The 22,599-nt window shown below is 39.7% G+C and overlaps 1 protein-coding gene across 1 annotated transcript in view; it reads right to left on the reverse strand.

Moving 5' to 3' along the window:
• RUNX1 (RUNX family transcription factor 1) overlaps nucleotides 1-18,939 on the reverse strand; it is a 96,686-nt gene extending 77,747 nt beyond the window's left edge. Inside the window, exons 1-2 of the mRNA XM_075854591.1 lie at nucleotides 18,670-18,939; nucleotides 12,198-12,354 (exon numbers count right to left, since the gene is read on the reverse strand). Coding sequence (XP_075710706.1) covers nucleotides 12,198-12,354; nucleotides 18,670-18,939 — 427 coding nt within the window. The remainder of the gene's footprint in view (nucleotides 1-12,197; nucleotides 12,355-18,669) is intronic.
• Nucleotides 18,940-22,599: the final 3,660 nt, after the last annotated feature.

Below are 22,599 nucleotides of genomic sequence, written 5' to 3' on the forward strand. Positions count from 1 at the left end.
ATACGGCATTCAGTGGGGCATGACATGATGTTTTTTATATGGCAGCCCCCAGGTACAAACGTACTGAGGTAGACAAACCTGCATAGGATAACATTACCTCCATATTACAACTCTATTTTCGGAACATGTGCGGAGCCATAATACGGTCGCGAGTACGAGGCCTAATTGTTTTGTTGCTTGTGAAAAATAAACCCAACCCTTGAATGGTGGTTTTAGTGACCACAGATGTGGCTGACAAAGAGAAAGACACATTCAAATTAGTGGTTATAATACGCCGACACTCGTGTTTTGTGGGTAATGAGACGGAATTATTATTTAAACGTTACACAGACAGAGCAAACAGTGTTGAGGGTTGTGTGTGAGCCTGTGGTAAGCGTTACACGCATTGTTCTGCCGCACACACACAACTCTAGTGAGACGCCATGGAGGACGCACACTTCTAAAAAGCCCTTGCCCCTGAAAATCAAAGAATCTCCGGTAAACAGACATCCAGAGTTGTCCTTTTCGGTCAGGTTGTTTCACCCAGCTTTCCCAGGATCCTGCAGTCAAGGCCAGGCTATGTACACCTTTGAAATAGTTTTTATATATATATATATATATATATATAAATGTCTATCAGTGTGTTTGGTGCAACTTTCAAAATACTTTTTATTAAAAATAATTTATACTTTTTGAGATACAGCTACTTTGTATCCTGTATATAGAGCAGCTGTATCTAGCGCTGAAACCTGAATCTGTCAGGTCAGCGGGACTGACGGGTTCAGTGTCAGCGGGTCCTAAGTGTCTCTGACATTGCGATTTTCGTTGCGTTTTTTACGGCTGTTTTTGGAGCTGTTTTCAATAGAGTCAGTGAAAAACGGCTCCGAAAAACGTCCAATGCACTTCTTTTTTCGCGGGCGTCTTATTACATTTTTGGAAAACGAGGCGTAAAAAAACGCCCCGTCAAAACAGAACGCCGTATTTGTAGGCAGATGTTTGTAGGCGTTCTGCTTCCTATTTTTTTGCCGTTTTTCAGGACGTTTACGGTCCGAAAAACGGCTGAAAATAGCCCGTGTGAACATACCCTTAGAGATACATTTTAAAAAGTTAAAAAAATCCTATATGTCCATTTTTTTTTGGATGAAAACCAATATAGTCACCATTAAAGCTGCCACCGGGTGAGTCACTCAGCTTTCCCCGGCTCCTGAAAGGACATGGTGAACCTTCAAGGCTCTGGTAAAGTGTGTGGCAACTCATTTGTGAGCTTTATGACGATCACATTAATAGTAATCCAGCTTTCCCAAAAACAGAAGAGTACGATTGATGGTGTAGAGAACAAATCTCTCAGCTACTATCCAAAAGTTCTCTTCTGAAAACAAGAAAAAGTTTTTGCATTGAATTCCTTGACAAACCAGACACTCCAGACATAACTCAGCGTTTGTGCAAACACGGTAACAGAACATAGCAATCCACGCAGAGATAAGCAAACAGCTTACACCTTAGGAAAACAGCCCGGCATTGTGCAGTAAATAAGAGAACGTCTTAGTCACTCACAGGGAGAATAAACGGAACGAGGGGTCATTCAATTATCCGATCAGTCAAGCGGCTGAACAATTCTCAGCGAGTGTGACTAACGCCAACGTGAAATCCTCTTAAAAAACAAATCGAGTAACGTACGGCAGAGCGTATGGTACAAAAACGGTGACGAATACAAAAAATTGGCCCAAGATGAAAGTCATTCCGATGCTTAAAGGAGAAATGCAAAAAGATCCCAAATCAAGTCCATTTTGTGTGTTTTATAAATGTGAAAAAAATATCTAAATATCTTATTCCTGTCTCTAATTAGATGACGTTGAAGTTTCAGGCTGCAAGTGTCCCCATGACAACACTTCTCCTGTGTCCTGGCAGCTCAGTGGACATAGCCCCTCTGATCTTCTTCTTTCATCTTCTTACTCATGCTAGAATAAGAGGGTGGGATATTAATCGGTTCTCCACTGTACAGGACCAGGAAGTGTTGTCATGGGGACACAGACATAGATGTTTTTCTCAGAGGCAGCCTGTATAAATTGAGGAATAAAATATTTTTAATAGCGTTTTACTCTTTAATATGGAGCTGGTAGTTCTTTAAGGTTGGAATCACACATAGCGTTTTGGTGGGGTTTTTCGTGGCATTTTTTGTGGCGTTTTTTATGCAGTTTTTAGTGCGGCCAGATGTTACATTAAAGTCTATAGTAAAATATCAAAGGCACTACACACAATTGCGTTTTGGTTTGTGGCGTTTTTGAGGCAAGTTTGTGGTCAGTGGCGTTTTTTTTCCCCATGGGCTTCACTATAGGACCTCAAAAACGCCAGTAAAAGCGCATGACACCGAATGAAAAACACCACAAAAAAACGCCATAAAAATATGCAGGTTACATTTGAAAATGGCGTGCGTTTTTAGAAGCGTTTTTTGAAGCAGTTTAAAACGCCAGAAAATTTCGGTGTGAAGGAGGCCTAAGGCTGGATACACACATGCAGTTTTTGATGCAGTTTTTGGAGCCGACACCAGCAGTGGATTCAAAAGCAATGGGTGGTATTCCTGTTGGATTCAGCTCTGGCGGGAAAAAAAACTGCATCAAAAACTGCATGTGTGAATCAAGCCTTAGGCTGTATTCACACACCGCGTTTTGTTGAATTTTTGTGACCTTTTAATGGTGTTTTTGCTGCATTTTTAAACTGCATCAAAAAATGCTTCTATAGACGCTAGCGTTATTGAAATGTAACATGCGTTTTTTTCTGGCGTTTTTCAATTAGTTCACGATTTTTTTTTTCTGCCGTTTTTGAAGTCCTATAAAGAAGTCTTCAAGAAAAACGTCTGTAAAAACGCCATACCCAGAACTTGCCGTGTTTGGAAAAAAAAAGACCCACAAAAATGCCACAAACCAAAACTCTGTTGTATGTTGTGTCCTCTGGCCAAACTAAAAAAACAACACATTAAAAAAACAACAAAACGGCAATAAAAACTCACAAAAAACGCAGCAAGACGATGCGTGAATCCAGCCTAAGGCTACATGCACATGCTGGGTATTTTGCTGCGGAAAATACACAAAAAATACGCAGGAAACCGCAAAAAATTCATAGGAATAAAATGCACCTGAAAGTTTTCAGGCTTTGCTGCGTAAATCGCAACGTTTTCATGTTGCGGATTTTGCTGCGTATTTCTGTAGAACTACAGGGATATAATTCGCATGCAGTATCGTGGGAAAACAGCCCCGTTTTTTAAACAACTCTCGTTTTTTGCGGCGTTTTTTACGGCCGTTTTTGGAGCTGTTTTTCTATTGCGTCAATGAAAAACGGCTCCAAAGACGGCTCAAGAAGTGACCTGCACTTCTTTTTGTGAGGCCTTTTTTTACGTGGCCATTTTAAAATAACGGCCGCGTAATAAAAGCCCCATGGGAACGGAACGCCGTTTTTCCCATTGAAATCAATGGGCAGATGTTTGGAGGCGTTCAGCCCCCGCATTTTTAGCCGTTTTTCGGGGAGTTTACGGCCCGAAAAACGGCTGAAAATAGGCCGTGTGAACATACCCTGGAGGGTCGCCAAATCGGAACTTCATTTTAACATTTAGTCCAGGGATGTTCATCATAGGGACTGTAGTGACAGGGAAACAGCTGGGCGGATTTATCAGAAGTAGCGCAAGTGGAGTAATCATCCGTAGCAAACAATCAGATTCCATCTCTCATCTTCCAATGAAAATAGAAACGGTAATCGACTGGCCATGTCTGCTCCACATAAATGAGACATATCCAGGGAAGACACGACCAATCGATCATGTAAATAAACAATGGCGCTGCAGTCCACAATGTCAACATTTCTGAGGCAAAATCCAAACAGAAGTTACATTATTAGGTCAAACCACAAGACGCGGTCACATTCAGCCATATTATCATAACCCTTTAAGGGAGGAGAGCAGATATTATATTCCCATGGTGTTGCCTGCCATGACTGGTGTACCCCCAGGTGTTATGTCATCCGCTCATATAAATACATTAGTATAAGATAACGAACTATGAATTTTGTGAATAATTTATAGTGCCAGTCGGCGCTCTGTATCCCTGACGCTTCCCCTTTAAGAACTGCTCGGATATTTCACCATTTGGAGCCTGGATTTGGGGATTTATGATAAAAAATGCGCACACACAGCAGCTGAGGGTATTGTTGGTGCCGGACACATGTACTTGTTGGAGCCCTGCCAGAGGAGAAGCCGCATGACGGGCCCTGACGGCCACAAAACAGATGCACAGGGGCCCGGTTTGGAGGCTGGTCATATGTTTAACGTGACAGTAAATAATGAAATGATTGATATAAAGGTAACGCTTCGACTTGGTAGAACTATAAGTCCCAGCATCCCTTGTATTTCCCCAGCCTGAGGGCCCTGTTACGGTTCATGTCTGCGACACAGTTAATTGCTGGAATTACAATGTGGTGAACACATAATAATCTGTAATAACAGCAGGTACGGCTAATCCTCCCTAAACACCTACACAAATTATAAGTGCGGACAAACTCCTAGATTTATCTGTCTGGAGAAAGAAACGGGCAAAAACGGTGAACTCTGCAAGATCTGCCCCACATTTTACCCATTACTACTGCGTATAATTATCATTATTACTATTATTGTTATTATTATTACCATTATTATTACTATTTTTTAAGTTTTTTATTGAAAAGATATATCAAATACAAAGAATGGTAAGTACATTTGAAAACATTCCAATAATACATTACATAATAAAAAAGAAAAAAATAATCGATTTCTTTTTTTCTTCTTCTTCTTCTTATTTATACTATTATTATTATTATTATTATTATTATTGAGACTTATTACTATTTTATTATTATTATTATTATTATTATTATTATTATTATTGAGATTTATTATTATTATTATTATTACTATTATTATTACTATTATTATTATTACTATTATTGAGACTTATTACTATTTTATTGTTATTTTTATTTTCTATTCATATTTACTTACAATACAGATAAATAGACACAACATATCGTAATAATATTATTAATGTGAGTAATTATTTACAATTAACATCTACATAATAAAGCATAAATTACAATCATAACAATAACAACTAAACAACAATAATAATGATCAGTCTTATTATTCAATTATAAAAAAATCATAAAATAATGGTGTTGTAACAGCTGATGTAAGATCCCGACTATTATACAGAGATGAGAGGCGCTTTATAGGCGCTGCTTATCTCTTCCTAGAGAAGTTTCTCTCAAATCGCTTTTGAGGGAAGCTCCTTCTCCAGTGACAACCACTAATTGACTGACATGTAATGCGCCCTTTATCTCTCTTCATGAAGAGCTTCTTCAGCAGCTGCAGTGTGTCTTATACAGTACTGTGCCCCAGTTGCTGCAGAACATCATTATACAGTCCTCAGCTGCTGCAGAACATCATTATACACTCCTCAGCTGCTGCAGAACATCATTATACACACCTCAGCTGCTGCAGAACATCATTATACACACCTCAGCTGCTGCAGAACATCATTATACACACCTCTGCTGCTGCAGAACATCATTATACACACCTCAGCTGCTGCAGAACATCATAATACACACCTCTGCTGCTGCAGAACATCATTATACACTCCTCAGCCCTCAGCTGCTGCAGAACATCATCATAAACACCTCTGCTGCTGCAGAACATCATTATACACTCATATGTTTCAGAACATCATTATACACACACCTCAGCTGCTGCAGAACATCATTATACACACACCTCAGCTGCTGCAGAACATCATTATACACTCATATGTTTCAGAACATCATTATACACACACCTCAGCTGCTGCAGAACATCATTATACACTCATATGTTTCAGAACATCATTATACACACACCTCAGCTGCTGCAGAACATCATTATACACACACCTCAGCTGCTGCAGAACATCATTATACACTCCTCAGCTGCTGCAGGACATCATTATACACTCCTCAGCTGCTGCAGAACATCATAATACACACCTCAGCTGCTGCAGAACATCATTATACACTCCTCAGCTGCTGCAGGACATCATTATACACTCCTCAGATGCTGCAGAACATCATTATACACTCCTCAGCTGCTGCAGAACATCATTATACACTCCTCAGCTGCTGCAGAACATCATTATACACTCCTCAGCTGCTGCAGAACATCATTATACACTCCTCAGCTGCTGCAGGACATCATTATACACTCCTCAGATGCTGCAGAACATCATTATACACTCCTCAGCTGCTGCAGAACATCATTATACACTCCTCAGCTGCTGCAGGACATCATTATACACTCCTCAGATGCTGCAGAACATCATTATACACTCCTCAGCTGCTGCAGAACATCATTATACACACCTCAGCTGCTGCAGAACATCATTATACACACCTCAGCTGCTGCAGAACATCATTATACACACCTCTGCTGCTGCAGAACATCATAATACACACCTCTGCTGCTGCAGAACATCATTATACACTCCTCAGCCCTCAGCTGCTGCAGAACATCATCATAAACACCTCTGCTGCTGCAGAACATCATTATACACTCATATGTTTCAGAACATCATTATACACACACCTCAGCTGCTGCAGAACATCATTATACACACACCTCAGCTGCTGCAGAACATCATTATACACACCTCAGCTGCTGCAGAACATCATTATACACTCCTCAGCTGCTGCAGGACATCATTATACACTCCTCAGCTGCTGCAGAACATCATAATACACACCTCAGCTGCTGCAGAACATCATTATACACTCCTCAGCTGCTGCAGGACATCATTATACACTCCTCAGATGCTGCAGAACATCATTATACACTCCTCAGCTGCTGCAGAACATCATTATACACTCCTCAGCTGCTGCAGGACATCATTATACACTCCTCAGCTGCTGCAGAACATCATTATACACTCCTCAGCTGCTGCAGAACATCATTATACACTCCTCAGCTGCTGCAGAACATCATTATACACTCCTCAGCTGCTGCAGAACATCATTATACACTCCTCAGCTGCTGCAGAACATCATTATACACTCCTCAGCTGCTGCAGAACATCATTATACACTCCTCAGATGCTGCAGAACATCATTATACACTCCTCAGCTGCTGCAGAACATCATTATACACTCCTCAGCTGCTGCAGAACATCATTATACACTCCTCAGCTGCTGCAGAACATCATTATACACTCCTCATATGCTACAAACCTCATAATAAACACCTCTGCTGCTGCAGTCCTTCTTTATAAAAAACGTTGAGGGAGTTTCATATCAGTTAGTGGACAAGAAAATCCTTCTTATTCTTCACAAAGAGGTTCTGCTGCAGCTGAGGTGTGTATTATAAGGAATTATATATATTTCTAAATTATTAAGAAAACTAGGAGTGACCTTGACGTACAGTGACCTCCAGCTGCATGACATTTGTCTGGGTTTCCTCCGGGTTCTCTGGTTTCCTCCCACACTCCAAAAATATACAGATAGGGAATTTAGACTGTGAACCCCACTGGGAACAGCAAGTGAGGCAACTATGTACAGCGCTGCGGAATACGTTGGTGCTATATGAGTAACAGAAATACATAAGTTCTATCATTTATAGTAGGGGGCATTATCCTGTATATTGTTATTACTAGTACTACATCTTTATTCAACCATTTAAATAGTACGTTACATTTATTTGCAAAATTGGGAAATTAACGTAAAATTAGAAGAAAAAAAATAGGATGTCAGATCTGGCGTCTCCACTACTGTATATTCCTCTTTTGCCTAAGGCTTGCCACTTCTAATCTGTTCCTAAAATACAGGACATGGTAAAGCACAAGCTTCATATGATTTTGGGATTAGCGTTTATTATTTAAAACTTTATTATTTTCCCGCTCATTAGTGACCAGTCCACTTCCATATTCCTCCACTTGGTGGTGCTATTTCATCCTTGCTGTATGGCCATAGACTGTCCAGTGCCCACTGTGGCTGAAGACCCTCCATACACAGGTATCAGACGAGGGTCAGTGATATCGGCCGCCCTCAGACTGCGCATACAAAGCAGCCATATCTCCACCCCCGCCTATTCCTCCTCCACCAGTCGGATCAGGCAGTGTATGGCCAGCTTTGTCCTCTGCTGCATAAAGCAGAACACCGACCAAAGCATGCTTTTTCTAACGGCAGAGCAGGACCTGAATATCTATTAGGCACAAGAGGCCCATGCCTAAGGGCTCACCAGAGAGAAATGTGTGCCTACAGACTGCTATCTAAATCTAGCATTGCCGCAGAGTATTTTACATTAATAATGCTCTGCTGCATAGGGCAGAACTCTAACCATAGAAGGTTTTTTATAACAACAGTGGATTTTGCATGGGCAATGCTTCGCTGTATATGGCAGAACTCCAACCACAGCGGGCTGATTGTAAGAGGAGAGCATTTTGCATAGATAATGCTCTGCTACATATAGCGGACATCCAACTACAGCAGACTTTTCGTAACAGAAGCGCATTTTGCAGGTATAATGGTCTAATGCATATGGAAGAACTCCATCCAGAGTGGACTTTTTCTAGCAGAAGAGCATTTCACATGAATAATGTTCTGCTGTATGTGGCAGAGCTCCAACCGCAGAAGTTGTCTTGAAACAGTAAAGCATTTTGCATGTATAATGCTCCGCTCCATATGGCAGAACTCCAACCACAGCAGGCTATTTCTAACAGCGGAGCATTTTACATAAAAAATGCTCAGCTGTACATAGTAAAACTCCAACCACAGTGGGCTTTTTCTAGCAGCAGAGCATTTTACATGGAGATGCTCCGCTCCATAGGGCAGAACTCCAACCACATTTGTCTTTTTCTAACAGAAGAGCATTTGACATGAAAAATGCTCCGCTGTATATGGCAGAACAGTGGACTTTTTCTAACGATAGCATTTCACATACAAAATGCTCTGATTTATATGATAGAGCTCCGACCACAGTGGCCTTTTTATAACAGCAGAGCATTTTACATGAAAAATGCTCCGTTGTATATGGTAGAACACCAACCATGGCAACCTTTATTAACAGCAGAGTATTTTACATCTTCTGCATATGACAGAACTCTAACCACGGTGTTTTTTTCCTAACAGCAGAGCATTTTACATGAAAAATGCTCTGCCGTATATGGAAGAACTCCAACCATTGTGAGCTTTTTATACAGCAGAGCATTTTGCATGGATAATTCTCCGCAAAATAAGATAATAAAAACCAGCTGTGACAGACACTGGAGGATGAACTGGATGAAGTGAATGGTTATTCCCTGGAGAACGTCTAGAATTCTACCTGACATGGAACATTCCGTGATAGAATTATCCGCGTCAAAATAAGCGGATGTTCTGCAGACCGAAATAAACGATACAAGAACCACAAGAAGCAGCTTCGAGATTTGCTTCAACAACTCATTCAGCCCAAACCGTCAATGTATTTAGGAAGCAGCGGTTATCGTTCAAGCAGGAAAACAAAATAGATAAATATCTGTCACGGCTGCGTTGCGCAACCCCGGCCATTTGTTTTGCACGGAGCAATTCCTCTTTTGTTTAACAACGCGGTTGCATGTTTGGTGCGGTTAGGAAACACAGGAAGTCCTCTGCACAAGCTGAGTATGTGTGAAAGAGAAGGCGGAGGAGGGGTGCGGGGGACGGGGACGGGGACGACGTGTTTCCGACCGTTGGGGTTTTGAACGTTTATAAAGGGGATCTCAAACACCTCTATGAAGGAGGTCCACATGACTGTCCAAACCAACCAGCTGCCGGTCTGCTGGCTTTATACTATCGCCCGCAGGCTGCGGAGTGTTTCATACGGTCCGGGGGCATTTGAGGTCTGGACGGTCAAATAAACATTAGTCTGGTTGGGTTCCTGAGGAGGAAGTAGATGTTGTAAACGGCTGCCGGAAAATGAAGGCGGTTCTAATGAATATAAACTAGATGAGTAAAAAAAGATTGTTGCCACCCAGCTTTCCCAGGAGTGTGAACGGCAACTCTGACTAGTTATGCAGCGATTAGGAAGACAGCAAGAGATTACGACGTAAGCTGCTCTGCTATTCCGGTTTTTATAAAGATGGCTGCCAACCCCTATAACGGTTGGCACCCAACTTTCCGAGATGCAGATAGGACCAAAAAACGGCTGAATAGAAATCTGTAAACAACGGAAAATCTTTCTTTTCCTGGTGATTTTTTTCAAGCAAAAAATTCTAATTAGATGTCACTTTCGCTGTTTGTAACGTTTTACCCGGCGCTGCGCTTTATAAATATCCTCCTGATCTGTCATAGTTGACGGGGAACACCGCTGCGTCCCACACAAAGAAAACAAATATGTCAGCCCATGCTGTCTACATGTCGGTAGCGTGCACAGGTCGTCGGGCTGAGAGGAAACCACATGTGTTGTGAGAGTGGGGCTGTCAATCACGTAAGAGCTGTGTAAACGCGCTTCATACGCCTGTGATGTCACGGTCACGCTGTGTCTACACCCTGACAGAAGAGGTGCCAGGTGCGTCCTGAAAGGTAAGGTGACAAAATATAATACCCCATTACGGCCGTCAGTCAATGTGCCCGTTGTGTTTTGCGTCCCGTCCGCTGTAGTCGTTTATCAGATGTTTCCTTAGGCAATGTGCGCAATTTATAGAACATGCTAAATGTTGATAATTTTTTCGTACCGCTACCACCATGCGTGGACCTGACCTGATACGATGATTTTATTATATAATATGGGAAGTTATATCAGTAGGGAGTTTATAATAGGGTCAGTAAAAAAAAAGGCCTGTATAAGGGCATGGCCAGACGTGGCGTATTTCTGCCGACACTGTCCGCATCAATGCCGCACATAATCTGCGTTGCAGATTGGGGACGAGCGATTGGAGTAACGACCGCGCGTCCCCATCCATAGCTCCGTGTGACAGGAGCAAACGAGCGCCGATCAACGATGTCTCGTTGCAACGGCCGATTATCGGCCTGTGTAAAAGGGCCTTCAGGCACAGATGTAAACAGAGCCGTATAATAGGATCTGCCGGAGATCCATCGACACCCGCTTTACTTTGACGCCAAGAATAGCGCTGCATGCTGTGCTGTTTTTGCTGTCAAAACTACCGACGGAGTTTCCGATTAGAACCCCCGAATGGCAGTGTAAATATAGCCTAAAAACCCCTACAAATTATACTGTAAAGAGCAATGTGGCTGCCCATAGCAACCAATCAAGAGTAATGGCCCATAGCAACCAATGAGATCACTGCTTTCATGGCCTCACCAGGAAAAATGAAAGCAACAATCTAATTGGTTGCTAGACCAAAAGGAAAGCTGCAGCAATTACCTATAGCAACCAATCAAATTCTGAGACAGGCTGGAAAATGAAAGCATAAATATGATTGGTCGTTAGGAGGAACTGCTCCAATTTTTTCCTCGTTTTTCTTCGCCAATTTTGCTTAATAGTGAATGATTACATAAGTCTTCCAAAAAAATAAATGAAAAAAAATCCCTTATAAATAAAGTTTTGGGTCGTCCATTTATGTCATATTTATAGAGCCATTGCTTAGTTATATATATATATGGCGGTTATATGATATGATTAACTATTTCACTGCTGGAATGTTTTACCTAGACGGAAATCAAAGACTCCAATGTATCGGTTACTTTATTATTGACGTTTCCGCTCTATTTACATAGAAGTAGATCCCAATGAGGGCCAAGAGCTGGTGCCCGGGTGGACTGACCAGGGAAGTGCCCAAGGGCCCGTGACCAAAGGGTCCCCGGAGCCCCTCATTCAAATGCAGCACCAATATAAAGGGCCTGCAGAAAAACAACACATGACTATGGTGGGTGGTAAAGGGCCTCTGACCATTTTCGTTTAGGAGCCCAGACCCCTTTATGCCCGCCCCGTCTTCCACATCTCTCTCTTTCTCAAAACAAGTGCCGTATGACTATCTTTATGGTATCCCACTTCTTATTTGTGAACATTGGAGTGCCCATGCAGAGAGGGCAGTGTTGGCGCCTTCCATGAAGAAGCGGTAAGGATCCATCTTGAGCTGGGCCCACTGTCTCCAGGTGTTCGCAGGAGCTTACAATTATTCCGACTCACGCCGGTCGTGTACATTTTAATCATTGTTTAGTAAAGTCTTCTGAATACACAGAATTATAGCAGCTCCTACCTCTTCCCGACCTTCCGACAAATCTCAGATCATTAAACCGAGCGACCTGGCTCTTCATCGCCGCTGTAGCATTGCGGAGTTCTGCTGAATAATTCTCATCATTGCCAGCCATCACAGTGACCAATGTTCCGTCCGGAACGTCCCCTAGCGCCACCACCTGGACACAGCAAAGGTATAATATGTCAGATGTGATTATTATATCGTTGTGTAATAAATATTATCACTAAATTCCACTTGAGATAAAAAGAATTCTCAGCAGATGGTTCTCATGTAGCAGAGCTGCGTTTATTATATGGGGTAAGTAGATAGATGATAGATAGATAGATAGATAGATAGATAGATAGATAGATAGATAGATAGATAGATAGATAGATAGATAGATAGATAGATAGATAGATAGATAGATATTAGATAGATAGATAGATAGATAGATAGATAGATAGATAGATAGATAGATAGATAGATAGATAGATAGATAGATAGATAGATAGATAGATAGATAGATAGATAGATAGATAGATATTAGATAGATAGATAGATAGATAGATAGATAGATAGATAGATATTAGATAGATAGATAGATAGATAGATAGATAGATAGATAGATAGATATTAGATAGATAGATATTAGATAGATAGATATTAGATAGATAGATAGATAGATAGATAGATAGATAGATAGATAGATAGATAGATAGATAGATAGATTTTTTTTTTTGTACATTTGGATCATTTTTTAAACAGATAAAACAATGTAAACTATCATTTACTGGTTCACATTCTATCATAAAAAAAAATCTGCAGATAAATGGATAAAACAACAGCATATAAATTCACCAGCATAAAATTCCATGGAATGTCACTTAATCTTACATATTCCTGATCCTATATATGTATAGTCTATAAGAGCTGATACAGTACAATGCATTTACTTTATGGGGTAGATTATGGGGAAGGTTGAATAGAGCCTAAATAAACGACAGTCTGTACTCCGAGAAGTTCACAGGGTATATTACATACCACATCTTTCAAAAAATACAACAAAAAAGACAGAAAAAAAAAAATCAAAGATGAAAAGACTGAAAACAGTTTAAGGCTTTTAGAATTTTTTTTCCTTAAGTTATGAAATAAACTAAAAACACAAACACGGTAAAAGGAGACTTAACTGACAAGAAGCGACACGCAGGCCGCTGACAGGATGGGGCTCTTTAAACGACGGACTTTAGAAGATTAGCTGTAAGCTACCTGTATACAATTACTGTACTCTATGAAGCAATGTCTTAGAGGGACGTATAGGTGTAAAACATTGAGTATTTTTCGAATTGACTCATGTACTAAATGATCTCCGCTCTCAATGCCTGATCCTCATGGCTTCATTTTTATATATATTTGAGTATCAATTCCAAAATCTGACAGCACATTAATGTGATATGTTAACAGTATGTGAAAAAAATACCAAAATAATAGATAGACAGATAGATACCAGATGGACAGATAGATAGATAGATAGATAGATAGATAGATAGATAGATAGATAGATAGATAGATAGATAGATAGATAGATAGATAGATAGATAGATAGATAGATAGATAGATAGATAGATAGATGTGAGATAGATAGATAGATAGATAGATAGATAGATAGATGTGAGATAGATAGATAGATAGATAGATACCAGATGGACAGATAGATAGATAGATAGATAGATAGATAGATAGATAGATAGATAGATAGATAGATAGATAGATAGATAGATAGATAGATAGATAGATAGATAGATAGATAGATAGATAGATATGAGATAGATAGATTTTTTTTTTTTGTTGCTGCACCATAACTCAGAAATCTTATCTACAGTAAAACTACAGATAACAATGTGATTTAACCGTGAGCTGTGCCACATACATACCCGCATCTGCTATATCTATATGTGCTGTATGACATTTTTGACAACAGTATATATCTTTACATCAAGGCTACAAAAAAAAACATAGAGATTGCCTAAAACCACCTGCAAACTCATTCTACAATATTAAGGGGAGTCAGTAGAAAACAAAAAAACTACTTGCAGTTAAAACTACTAATGCACTCCAGTGGTGGGTGGGAAGCTGAGATGTGGGGTGCTGCTTGGCAAGTTTATCAACTGTAGAGCTGTCTGTGCCTGGCGCTGATAAGAGGGAACAATATGGTCACTGGTGATTTTCATTCCCATCCTGTGCAGGGTCAATCCTACAGAACCACTGACCAGTGACCCCCACCTGTCACCCGCAGGAGAGCAGCTCTACAAAGTGTGAGGACCCCAACAAACAGCTCCTCATATCTCAGCTTCCGGGACCCCTGTGAGGGTGACATGGAGGGAGAGGGATGTCTGAGCATTACTAGAACATTAGAGCCTTCTACTCATTATATACTGTGCTGACAGGTGTGTGCACTTTTCTATAGTCCTCTATTTATAATGTTGGATGGATCTTTCTTTTCAAGTGTTGTTCTATTTTTGCATTTTACATTCCGGCATGAAATCCTTTATCGCCTAATGTCAGGAGGTAAGTCGTACAGAGCGCAGTTCACCTTTGCATCCTGAATGGTAAATAAAGGTAACAGGACTTGGGCGCCACAGATTTTTGTTCTTTTCTTTGCTTTTATTTACTGTGCAAGACAAAGCAAAGCTCCAGATGTAAAAGTTTATCAAAATGCTTTTTACATCACGCAAGGCTGAAAACATGATGATGTGCCTTAAAAGACTGCAAAGTTTCAGAATCCGGCTACATGATGTAGACATGGATAGATAGACATCAGGGCAGAAGCTATCTATCTATCTATCTATCTATCTATCTATCTATCTATCTATCTATCTATCTATCTATCTATCTATCTATCTATCTATCTATCTATCTATCTATCTATCTATCTATCTATCTATCTATCTATCTATCTATCTAAGTATATATATATATATCATATCTATCTATCTATCTATCTATCTATCTATCTATCTATCTATCTATCTATCTATCTATCTATCTATCTATCTATCTATCTATCTATCTATCTATCTATCTATCTATCTATCTATCTATCTCTATCTCTTTAGACTTGTCGCTTGCATTACTTCTATCCTTACATTGCTTACTAGAAATTGTTTGGCACAGGATCATTGTATCATAGAATGAAATACCAGTTTGGTCATTATAACCTTCATAACTGGAATTAATCAACTTATATACTGACCACACAACATAATATCAAAGATCACATAAAGTTATTGCTTTATATCTCTGCAAATTTGATATGATCTTATTATTTCCTCTATGACCAAATTATCAACTCTTTTCCCTGCAGAAAATACAGATATAATTTTTTTCTTTTGAGAACATATTCTGGTTGAAAAAAAAATAAATCAACTAATAATAATATTGTAAATAATTGTCAAGCATTTAAATAATATAATAATGTTTATATTTCTAGGTAGGAGACTTAGCAAAATGAAAAGGTAATTTCAAAGACCTGACTTATTTGTACTTACACTAGGTTCATGGTATACACCGTCACTATCGCTTTTGTTAAATGTTGATTAATGAGAAAAATATATATTATAGTTAGAAAATGTAAAATTTTTTTTTTTTTATAATTCTATTGCTCACCATTATATCTCTAAGTTCTTTTCATGCGGTGCCTAGTATAACGTAAACTCGTAAAACGGATATACTGTAAAAAACCTGGTGACGCTCCTGTCTTGTCTAGTAAACAGCGTTACACACAAAATTATCCACTGCTTCTATTTTAATTGAGTAAAGCTAAATTCTAAAATAAAAATAAAAAAATTAATTTTTCATATACATTTACAGAATAATCCATTTAGACACTGGAAAATAGAATAAGACTGTGTGTGTGTGTGTGTGTGTGTGTGTGTGTGTGTGTGTGTGTGTGTGTGTGTGTGTGTGTGTGTGTGTGTATGTATATATATTTATTTATGTATATACATTTTATTTTTCTATATATTTTTTTTTGGGTATTAGATCTATATGTTTATATTATTATTATTATTATTATTATTATTATTAATAATAATATTATTATAATATTTATATTATATATTTATATAAATAATAATTTTTGGTCTTTTTTATTTTGTAATAAAACGGATCAGACAGCTGTCCTCGTTTTGTTTATAATTACACTTTTTACGTTAAACTAAATGGGATAAATGTATTGTTAGCTGGTCCAGGTTTAAAACACTTGGCTAGACACATTGCAGGACAGTGAGTCAGATCATGTGAGTAAATCATCTTACATTTCTTCCTGGAAACCTCAAACGGTCCAGACATGACTAGGGGAGCAGATTGGTATTTGGGGGGGGGGGGGTGGGGGGGTGTACATGTGAATTTTACAGTACTGCTAACAGAAGGGTATATGAGAGTATCTTTTATGTTATGCACCTCTGGGCTCTGTGCCAGCTGAGGTGTAATATGGTGGGCACAGGTAAAAAGAAGTGAAATGGACTTTGGACCTTTTCAATGTAGCAGAGCTGAATTTGCCATTCAACTCTTTGGGGTTGCATTGTGATAATGATCTAAATTAACTGAGTAGGTTTGTTTGAAGTCCTATGTAAAACCATGCATAACACATCTTGAAATGGTGAGGACTTGTGCCAAATGAGAAACTTGGATAGTATAAAGTTGTATTATATCATTATTATTATTAATAATAATAATAATAATAATAATAATAATAATAATAATTTATATGGAGGGTTGCACAAGTATTTGAATGCATTAGATTACATGACTGATATAATACTTTACCATTTGTCATTTGGAAGTGCCAGGTGACTTTATAAGGGTTGCAGGGGAGTCTTATAATAATAATTATAAAAACGAGCAGATAAGCTACTGTTTCCTAAGAACCAAACACAAATGTCTCATGAAAATGAGTAATATGAAGACAGATAACAAGAAACATCTGTCTGTCCAGAGTCAGCAGCTCCAAAATCAGCTTAGTGCCAAATTTACAAGATAAGTGTTGTATGCTTCAAGCCTTATCAACGCAGTACACATGAAATAACTGAATTAAAGGCTAGACCTCAGCGGTGGAGTAGGTCATGGGTCACTCTATAAGCTACACAGGGTAGAGGTAATGGGGGTAATCCTACTATGGAAAACTGCCCCTGAATAATTCTATATAACAATTAAGTTCCTTATTTGTTGATGATAGATAGATAGATAGATAGATAGATAGATAGATAGATAGATAGATAGATAGATAGATAGATAGATAGATAGATAGATAGATAGATTAGGCCACTGGCATGGGTGCAAACCTCAGTACTTCGACTCTGTGACTTCCCAACCCAAAGACATCCATCTCATGTCATGAGAAAGGCCCCAGTATAGTGGACTGAGATGTCGCCACAATGGGCTAAAAAAGTCTACATTTATTTGACTTAACTTGTCTGTAGCGCTGCCTATTTTTCTGGGATGTAGAAAGAAGGATAGATAGCTAGCTAGCTAGCTAGCTAGCTAGATAGATAGATAGATAGATAGATAGATAGATAGATAGATAGATAGATAGATAGATAGATAGATAGCTAGCTAGCTAGATAGATAGATAGATAGATAGATAGATAGATAGATAGATAGATAGATAGATAGATAGATAGATAGATAGCTAGATAGATAGATAGATAGATAGATAGATAGATAGATAGATAGATAGATAGATAGATAGATAGATAGCTAGATAGATAGATAGATAGATAGATAGATAGATAGATAGATAGATAGATAGATAGATAGATAGATAGCTAATACAAATATGAATAGATAGATAGATATTAGATCGATGGATAGATAGATAGATAGATAGATAGATAGATAGATAGATAGATAGATAGATAGATAGATAGCTAATACAAATATGAATAGATAGATAGATATTAGATCGATGGATAGAAAGATAGATAGATAGATAGATAGATAGATAGATTAGGTCACTGGCATGGGTGCAAAAATCAGTACTTCGACTCTGTGACTTCCCAACCCAAAGACATCCATCTCATGTCATGAGAAAGGCCCCAGTATAGTGGACTGAGATGTCGCCACAATAGGCTAAAAAAGTCTACATTTATTTGACTTAACTTGTCTGTAGCGCTGCCTATTTTTCTGGGATGTAGAAAGAAGGATAGATAGATAGATAGATAGATAGATAGATAGATAGATAGATAGATAGATAGATAGATAGATAGATAGATAGATAGATAGCTAATAAAAATATGAATAGATAGATAGATCGATATTAGATCGATGGATAGAAAGATAGATAGATAGATAGATAGATAGATAGATAGATAGATAGATAAATAAGAGAGATTTTGAGACAGAAGTATCTATAGATAAATCTATATACAGAAATCTACTGATTGTACGCAGGATATATACATATGATATGGGTGATAATATATATATAGGGTCTCACCTTGAATGCGATGGGCAGGGTCTTATTGCACCTCCAGTGTGTGGGCAGCACCGAGCATAGAAAGTTGGGGCTGTCTGTACGAACGAGCTCTCCAGGATGATCGGACAGGACTTCCACCATGTTCCGTTCTGCGTTTCTCAGTTTGCCCACCAGGGCGGCGTTGCCATCCGGTGCACTCAGGGATAAGGTCTCAGTCATCTTCCCCGGGCTCAGGGTGGTGGAAGGCGGCGTGAAGCGGCGACTGGTGCTGGTATCTACGGGGATACGCATCACAACAAGCCTTGTGAATACAACTTAATGTCTTATAATGTAACAAGGGCTGAGAATAAGAACAGAACACCCCAGAATTACCACCCCCAGGTATTGGCACCACCACAGTCCAGGGGTATTAATACACAAAAGTCTTAATATGCCTAGAGTTGGATGCCAGCTTCCAGTCTACCTCCAAACTCTTACAGTCACAACCAACCCTGGCACTGGGCAACCTCTAGACAAAAGTAGCCTGGCCAGGAGCTACCATCCTATGACTGTCTTCCAGGTCATCTTTCTAAAGTCCCAATAGAACACAAAATACATTCGCGTCTTCTATCCCTTGAAGTAGGTTGATGATGATGACGATGATGACCACCACTTGACCTGTGACAACCTAGCCAATGGTCAACAACCACAAGCACACACAAAATCCATGAACAGGGTTATTTATCAGTGGTAGGTTCAGTCCTGTCCTTCCATGGTGGCAAGAAAGTTGAGATGGTATCTCAGGTGGCTTCCAGATATGGATAATGAGGTCCTTCCAAGCCACCAAGTGCCTTCTTCTCCTTCTTGTGGATGTGGTATGGGTTTGTGGGTTGGCACTTGTGGCTTGTTCTGTGGTTTTCTGGGTTTACACACAGGACAATGAGACCTAGCAGACAATGAGGACTGGTGCTGGTGACTCAGTTAACTCTTGATGATGTTTTGCTGGAAGTTCTATCAGTTTTCTCAGCAAGTTGTTACAAGTTGTTGCATTGAGATCTATGCTGGAAGTTCTTCAGGCTGAGACTTTCCTCCAGTGTGCTGAAGGAGGAGGAGAAGGAGGAGAGCGCTCCCTGCACTGCACCCACCGCCTCTATCAATGAGACATCCTGGAAATGAATTTGCTTTTACAGTAACAAGTCCAGAGGAATGTCATTCCCCCGGGCTCATTTGCATAGTGGGTGCGTCTTAGCCAATAGCAGAGCGGGGAAGGGGCGTGACTTAGCTCCCGGGGAAGCTGCTGCTGCTGGCAGAGTCTGCGCTGCTACTGTATGGGGAGACATGGCTGGGCGAGTGGTGGCAGTGTGCGGGCGACCACCCTGCCCATATGCCGCACTCTCACTACTAACTAGCTAAGGCTTGTGGCAAACAGTAACCCTCTAGCTGCTGAGTGGCCAGTAGCTTGGGTTCCAGTGCCTGCTGGGACCTGTAGTTCCACAGTAACTCAAAAGTCACAAATTGTTGCCTACCTCTGCCATAGATTATAAACTCACTGTGTGAACCTCCTTCTCTGCTAGTTTGCTTGTAGGCATGCTTATGGAGGTGGAACTACAAGTATCAGAACACCCTGAAGCCCAGCTAGCATGGAAGGTATCCACAAGGCAGATATCCGCTATCTTCCACCTGGAACTACAAGTACCAGCATGCCCTGCAGCCTATCATTTTGAGTAGGTCTTTATAAAGCATAGGGAGACAGTGACTTTCTACCTGGGACCTCTACACTAATAACTAGGCTATGCTGATATTTGTAGTCCCACTTTATTCTGTCCCACCTATAGTTAATGAACCCCCTACTCTGCTAGACATGCTGGTACTTGTAGTTACAAAGCAGATGGAGACGTAGTGCTTGCCTTCAGATGCCCTTTCTCTGCGTGCTGGGCTGCATGGCATTCTGATATTTGTAGTTCTAGTCATTGCTGCCGTCCTATGGTTTATCAACCCCTACTCAGTATCATGAAGTGAATATTCTGTTCTGTTTTTAACCTGTTCAGGTAAGTGGAATACGAGACAAGTTCAATCTGGATTTTATCATGTTCATGTCTTAGTATTAGAATAAGGGCTTTATGTTCTCCAGCATAGAAGGGGTTAAGCTGGTTATTAAGTTCACTTTTATGTATTAGAACTGCCTTCAGGACAGCAAAGATCTTAAAGGTTGGATTTTTACCTTTCCCCTTGTGATAAGTGGCGCCAGAGGTCTATGGCGGCCGCTTATCTCCTACTCTTCTGAAATTACATGCGTTTAGCCGACTCAAGTATCAATTTTAAAGGGGGGGAGATTTAAACTTTACTTCTGTCTTGACGCCGGTCTCATTTGTAAACTAGTCCGTAGTGACCTAACATCATGTGACTTTGTTATCCAATAGCTGAGACATTATCATGGACACAGCGTCATTGCAGCCTGCAGCCATTGAATGACGAGGTGACGGCCCATCACTATGGACACAATGTATTTTTTTTAAGAGAAATTGTATAATTTCTTATTATTGTGTTTCTAGGTGGCGCTGTCCTTTTCCATGACGCAGCACAACATGATATAAAGGGCCATCTGGCCCTCAGTCGGTGTGACCCGGAGGCATTATAACATTTTTAATCACAAATTTGATGCAGGAATTGTTTGTGGAGAAGTGCTTGTCTTTATAGGCCTTTTTTTTTTTTTCCTCACGATTGTGCAATCCTTTTATCTCAAAGAAAAGGGAAGTACTGGACCCTCGCTGTCCTGCCCTTTAAATTAGCAGCACCTCCCCCACCATTTGTTAAAAAAAGAAAAAAATATATAAATAGTTGTGTAATAAACATACTGTACTGTCATTTCTTTCCTGCTCCTTCTGAGATATGCTTATTTCACCTATATACCTATATATACCAGTGACGTAAAACATTTCCTAATAATAGTGGAGATTGTCCTCAAAATTGGCGTGAGTCAGGCCAGGATGACCACCATTTACTTCTTTGCCTGGAGTTGCAGTCTATCAACTGCCACTAGGGGGAGCCTTCTGTATACATATATACATTAAATTCAATAATAAAACAGTATGTAGTGAGCTCCCCCTAGTGGTGGCTGCAGGCAACCTGAAGATTAATATGTAACTCAATATGTAGGGGGTTTGGCACTCAGACCTCTATCAAGATATAAAGATATTCAGCACAGGATCAGACAGTGTCACTCATGTTTTTTGAAGGACTGATAATTCTTTGTGTTTCTATTACTTGCTATTTTCAAGATCTCTGCTTGCTGTCAACTATTTTTTTTTTAAAATCTTGTTTACATGGAGAGGCTGAAAACCTGTCCTGACCCAGTCCTGCTCACACGGCTGCGGTTTTTGTTGTGGTTTTGCCGCTATAAAAGAAATGTCCTTGCAAGTTCTGCTCATCTTTGTAGACTCTTGTGTTTCTTTTCTCCCCAAGATTATGCAATCCGGTTCTTTTCTCATAGCAAAAGGAAGCACTGAATTCATGCTTTCCCTAGGACTTAAATTATCAGCCCCTCCCCCACTAATTAGTAAAAAAAAGAATGAAAAATACAGAAATATATAAACTACTAGTGTAAACAATATTTTTTCATTCACTGACTGCAAGCAGAGATCTTGCAGCGGCAGAAAACAAATCACTGTAGATTTCATATGAAAGGATGAAATTAGCAGCAAAGCCATGACTATATCCAAGTGGATATGTGGTTATTTCCATGGCACAAATGTTCTAAACATACCTTTAAGAATATGTTCACACACGGCAGATTTGTTGCAGAAATTTCTGCGACTGTCCCATTCATCTGATTGAGGCCTGCAGAAATCTATGCACATGCAGAAAAATAAATATTTGCATGTATGGAACTGAAATTTCTGCAACAACTTTGCCTCGTGTGAACATACCCCAGGCTGAGCTCACACGCGGCAGATTTCAGAGCAAATCCTCAAC

The sequence above is a fragment of the Rhinoderma darwinii genome, chromosome 2, assembly GCF_050947455.1.
Source record: "Rhinoderma darwinii isolate aRhiDar2 chromosome 2, aRhiDar2.hap1, whole genome shotgun sequence".
NCBI lineage: Eukaryota > Metazoa > Chordata > Amphibia > Anura > Rhinodermatidae > Rhinoderma > Rhinoderma darwinii.